The sequence below is a fragment of the Etheostoma cragini genome, chromosome 12 (assembly GCF_013103735.1).
Source record: "Etheostoma cragini isolate CJK2018 chromosome 12, CSU_Ecrag_1.0, whole genome shotgun sequence".
Lineage (NCBI taxonomy): Eukaryota > Metazoa > Chordata > Actinopteri > Perciformes > Percidae > Etheostoma > Etheostoma cragini.
This window is the reverse complement of record NC_048418.1, coordinates 25,139,316-25,144,620: the sequence shown is the minus strand read 5'-3', so window position 1 is coordinate 25,144,620 and position 5,305 is coordinate 25,139,316. Positions and strand designations below refer to the sequence as shown.

Sequence of the window (5,305 nt, the reverse complement as noted above, 5' to 3'; positions counted from 1 at the left end):
TGGAAAAAGGCTGCAATGAAACAAAGAGTGAAAAATTTAAAGGGGTCTGAATACTTTCCGTACCCACTGTACACACACACACACACACACACACACACACACACACACACACACCTTGAGGTTGTCTTTGTATTCTGCACTTTAGTTTTTGCTCTTAATGTTTCATTCATTGAGCTTCTCTTGCGCAAGTTAATATTTTTTCTCTGGTTCACTGTCTTCTGTCTCTTTTTATTAACACACACACACACACACACACCTCTTTGGTTTCTCTCTGCGCTGCCTCTTTAGAAGTTGTAGATATTCTCCGTAGACCAATTTCCCTCTGAATAATCACGGAGGTTCATTGTAGAAGCGAGCGCGGTGCCAAAGTCATTTATTCAACAGGCTGCAGCTTTATACTGAGTCAATCAAGCTGAAATATCTCTGCATTGCCTCCTATTTCGTTAAGCGGCACTCCCTCTCTATGAATCTAATTACTGCCACGGGCCGTGGCACCGCCACCGCCTTCATTTACCACACTTTAAACCAACTGAATTGAGTTTGAGCTAGTGTGAAGTACTTTTCAATCGGTTCATTCGAGGGCTCGCTCGAGCTGCATACCTGCTTCTGGGATCACAGACACACTGACATTGTCAGTCAGATCAGTTGACTTTGCATTGCTGTGAAGCCTCTGGAGAGAAATGGCTCCTATTGGAAACGTGTACCTGCTGGTTCATTGAAAGTCCAAATAAAAGGATGTTTTAGTTTTACATTGTTTAACCCTCCTTTTGTCCTTGGCTCAAATTCCACCAGTTTTCAAAGTTTTCTCAATCTGAAATTTGGGTTTCTTTCAACCAGAAAGAACGTGCATGGTTCCCTCAAACACTATTAGACAGTCAAATTAAGGATCAGATCAGAGAATTGTGGGTGTTTTATCACTTAAGTTTAAAAAGTCATTTGTTTTAAAATGAAAAGCTGACTTTAATGGTTCCTGATTACATTTTGACAATCTGAGACTATCCATCAACACGTTCCTCTGATCTTAGCAAAATCACGTCATCATCTTTTCAGCTCTAAAATTGGATATCATTTAACATGAATGAGGTGTATTCCCATGAATGCCCCCCCCCCCCCCACCTAGCTGTCCTATCAAATTAAGGCGGAAAAGCCTAAATAATCTTTAGAAAAACAGTTGTATATCATCTATGTTGCATGTTACATTTCCACATTTCAAAACAAAGCTCTGTTCATTTTTTTCTTTTTAGTTTCCGCGGTTACTTCTGCTTCTTCTTCTCCTTCTGGAAAACATTGCCGCGTTGCATTGTGGTATATGGGAGTAAAGTGTAGCGTACATCGGATGTACACTGAAATTCGCAGTGACTTTCCATCAAATTGATCTATTTGAACTATGCCAGTGACCTGGGAAGAAGGATCGACAGCTTTAACCAAAAAACTCACTCTTCATTGTTTTAATTCATTATTAATTGAATTGTGCTTTTTTTTTTTTTTTTCTATATTTGTCTTGCAGGTTTGGGAAGCACCGTAAAGACGAGCGGCCGGGGGATAAGCTGGATCGGAAAGGCTCCAGCAAGTGGAGGGTGGATGAGACGCAGGTTTCAGACGAGGAGATGGTGAAGATGAGGATGGAGCAGGAGAGGTAAAAACAATTATAAACACCAACTTATTGGGTTAAATAAGAGGTCTCACACTCATTGTTGGAACATTAGTCAACAAACCTCATTTATGTAAAATGACTTTGACATGGGACTGCAGGGCCAGGGATCAAACCACCAACTCCACCTCCTGAGCCATGCCGCGCAAAAACAAGTGTCGTTTGTTTAATAAAAGCAAAAGGGTAGATGGTTAGAGAGCCCATAAATATGGAGTCTTTAACTGTTATCAGGTGGGTACCCCAAACCAAACGGGACCAAAGACAGCCTGTCTTTTGCTTGCTGCATCACTCTCTCCGTCTCCTCATCAAACTAAATGTCAAACGGGCACCGTGCCAGTTTTTGGGGGCTGGCGGTGTAAATGCCAAGACCATTACAGCCCTGCCAGCTAATTAATTCCCATGCTCTTGGTGTTGGGGCACAAGTCATTACACGTCCCAGTTGCTCGTTATGAAAATGTGGTTTGTTCTCTTTCTTTACGCCTGCAGTGCAGATAGTCCAATAATATGATAATAGCCAAGTCTTTATTTTTAATTGGCATAAGGTTAACGCAAATGCCACGTCGGATGATTTGGTTGTTGCGCTGCATCTCGTTTAAGGCTCTGAATGCTCCATTTGTATGCTAATCCAATCCGTTGCTTCTCTTGTCCTCAAATGTCAAAGTCTGGACCTATTTGGGACTACTACAAGTACATGGACCCTTCTCTTCGTTCAGTCAGATTTTCTTCACTACACAGTATATAACTCATGTGTGTTGTTTATTCTGAAGTCTTTCTTTTTGTATCCCCTGTATCGTGAAACATTGCAGAGGTTTATTCTATTATTGTAAATCCACAGCAAATTATTGACATAAAAATCAGTTTACCCAGATTCATTTGAGCCTTCAGTACCGCAGAATGTAAGCAATTGAATGAATGCTTTCTGAAGCCACTATAGTATGCGATCTAATACTATTTGTAACAGATAGGGCTGCCTCTTAGTACAAGTTGAATGGATGTAAATCTAGTGTTTTTTTCAGATTTATCTTTAATGCTGAGCCTCTGCAAGAGCTGAGAAGTGGGTGTGTCAATCTTTTTGTGTGTTAGTGTGAAATGGTGTTGCCATGCAGAGTGCCCAGGCCTAGAAAGAGCTACGGGAAATCAAACGAAATGGTACATGAGGGTCTATCGTGGGACTCTCTGACAGTAGTTCAATGCATTCATTCTTTTGTTCAGCAGTGGGTGTTTGGCTCACTCCAACCAAGCATACTTTCTCCCTAAAGCACCTGGAAAGCCCAAGTGCGCCTCTCGTTTGTGTTTCTCCATTTGCTGAGATGCACTGATATTGACAGGAAGATCCCACTGAGGATGTGGAAGACTGGCTGCTTCGGGGTTAAACAATGATCCAGTTAGCTGTGTTTCACCCAGCTGCTCTCCCAAGGTTCAGCTGGGAGCTCGGGCACCGCTCTGCACAGTGCGTATTGATTGGCCACTGCCAGAGGCTATGGTTAATCCAGCTGTGATTGACTAAAGGGATAGATTTCCTCGCAGGTTTAAGTGTCAGGTCCCTGTGGGCTCCAACTCCAAGCCAGACAGACAGTTCAGACAGCACACTGATGTTGGCGGGGAGGAAATGTATGGCCATTTGACGAGCAGATAAACATCATTAAAGTAATTGCTTACGGTACATTCATGAATGCATTTTAGAATACATTTGGCCCAGATCAGCTAGGTCATTAATTTAAAAAATCCACAGGAATGTGAATAGCTATTTTGTGGTGCACCAGTGCTAAATCATAGATTTCTTTTCTTCCTAAAATAGAGGCTTTTGTCAATGCTGATCCCTGCAACAATAGATAGGCAGCCATCAGGTACTGACATCAGGTCATGACCATTGATGGGAATGATTTTTCTCTCTAGGTCAGAGATCTAAAACACGTTTCTTTGCTTTTTAGAGTGCAAAATATTAAACAACTTGGTAGTCTACCTGGCATGTGTTATTGCATCTATTAGATAGGCCAACACAGCAGCCATATATAGCCAAAAATGCCATTTGCTCTCGACACTTCGCTCAGTGTTTGGTCAGAGTCGTGGTTAAGAGGTTCAAAGTTGAATCGACAGCAGACAGCGTGCGGCATATCATCATATCAACTTCACTTGACTGAGACATACAGTAAGCTCAGGACTACTACTGCAATCTATGTACTCTTGTATTTCTGTACTATTTAGGTGCCATAGATAAATCAGAACTTTCCAAAAATGTCCAGATGTTCATTATGTATATAACATGAAATGGGCCCTCTGTGTCGCCGGTTTAGCCCTCTATGAATGATTAAAATCTTGCAGTATTGTCTCTGCACAGCATGCCTCAGAACTAACTGAAGCTCCTTGTCGCCAAATTATAAAACAATTCCAGATATCGAGTGTTATCAATCCGAAAGGACGTTCAGCAGCCATCTTATCCTGCTGGACCTTCTCCTTTCATGCACTTCCTGCCTTTCACCGTAGCCTATCAGTTGTGTCAGCACTAGCGCTAAGAGCAAGGTTTATTACCCAGTCGGTACAATAGCACATAATGGACCATTGTTCTGGCCTGATGTGGCAGAAAGGTCACTTGTCAAACACATTTCTGCTACCATAATGTCCCATCCTGCCATTTCTACACCCTTTTATCTGCTATCGCTCCCTCTCCATCTGCTATGCACCCTTTTTGTTCGGCCTCATCATTTACCCTTCATGCTGAGAGTATTTTCATCTCTCATCAAGGATAGCCGTTGGAACCAAAGCAGGGTTTCCTTACGTTAATATGTTGGGACTCAAAGGGCAATGATTAGGCCAAGTGTGGGTTTTCCTTCCTGTCCCATTTCAAGCAGCGTACAATTGTACATTTTTAGCATCATTGCTTTTTAAGTGCTTGTCATGTTGTGCTACATGTTTACGTATGCCCAAAAGCCCAAAATGTCATACGCCTAAAATATATACACATAATATTTATATGAAACGCTGCCATTTCCCCCTGATGTGCCTAGGACCAGTATTTGGACTGGGATGGCACGGTTCTGCCACGTTGCCCTCTCTACTGGACCCAAGCTTTAGGGCATTTAAATCCTTTAAGTCCCTGAAGTCTCAGGGACTCAATGGGGGGGATTATTAACACCTTGCCAAAATCACAGCAATAACCAGTGGTATCCCCACCCCGAGATACAATTTGAAGACAAAAGTGTAAAGGGCAAACACACTCTTCTTCATGCAGGTTGCAGTAGAAAAGGACAGTACTAGTTTGGCCTGATTAATTGGCCGAGGACATTAAGTGGAACCATTAAGTGAGAGCTCCATGTCTGTATTTCCTGACTTTGACATGTGATCATATATGCACAGGGAGATTTAGTTATTTACACTGTGTTCTGTTGTTATCTAATGCTACGGTATTTGCTGCTATCTTGAGATTTGAGATTTAAGATTTGAGTTGGATTTGACTATGTGTTTATGTAACAGTTATTACTCAGTACAAGCACAAATAACACTGGATTTATCTCATGATAACATGGGTGATACGGAGTGAAGAAACATGTGTGAGGCATCAATACTGGAAAATATTAAGCCACGTTTATAAATTATATATACATATATCTCAGATATATGTATGAGATATATATATGTGTGTGTGTGTATGTGTAT

At 41.6% G+C, this 5,305-nt stretch overlaps 1 protein-coding gene across 12 annotated transcripts in view; it reads left to right on the top strand.

The window, feature by feature from the left end:
- pard3ab (par-3 family cell polarity regulator alpha, b) overlaps positions 1-5,305 on the top strand; it is a 229,154-nt gene that overhangs the window by 167,645 nt on the left and 56,204 nt on the right. For all 12 annotated transcript variants that reach the window (XR_004658687.1, XM_034887133.1, XM_034887134.1 and 9 more), the window contains one exon: positions 1,508-1,636. Coding sequence is in view for 11 of the 12 variants with exons in the window: in XM_034887133.1 (XP_034743024.1) it covers positions 1,508-1,636 (129 nt within the window). In the remaining variant the exon portion in view is untranslated. The remainder of the gene's footprint in view (positions 1-1,507; positions 1,637-5,305) is intronic.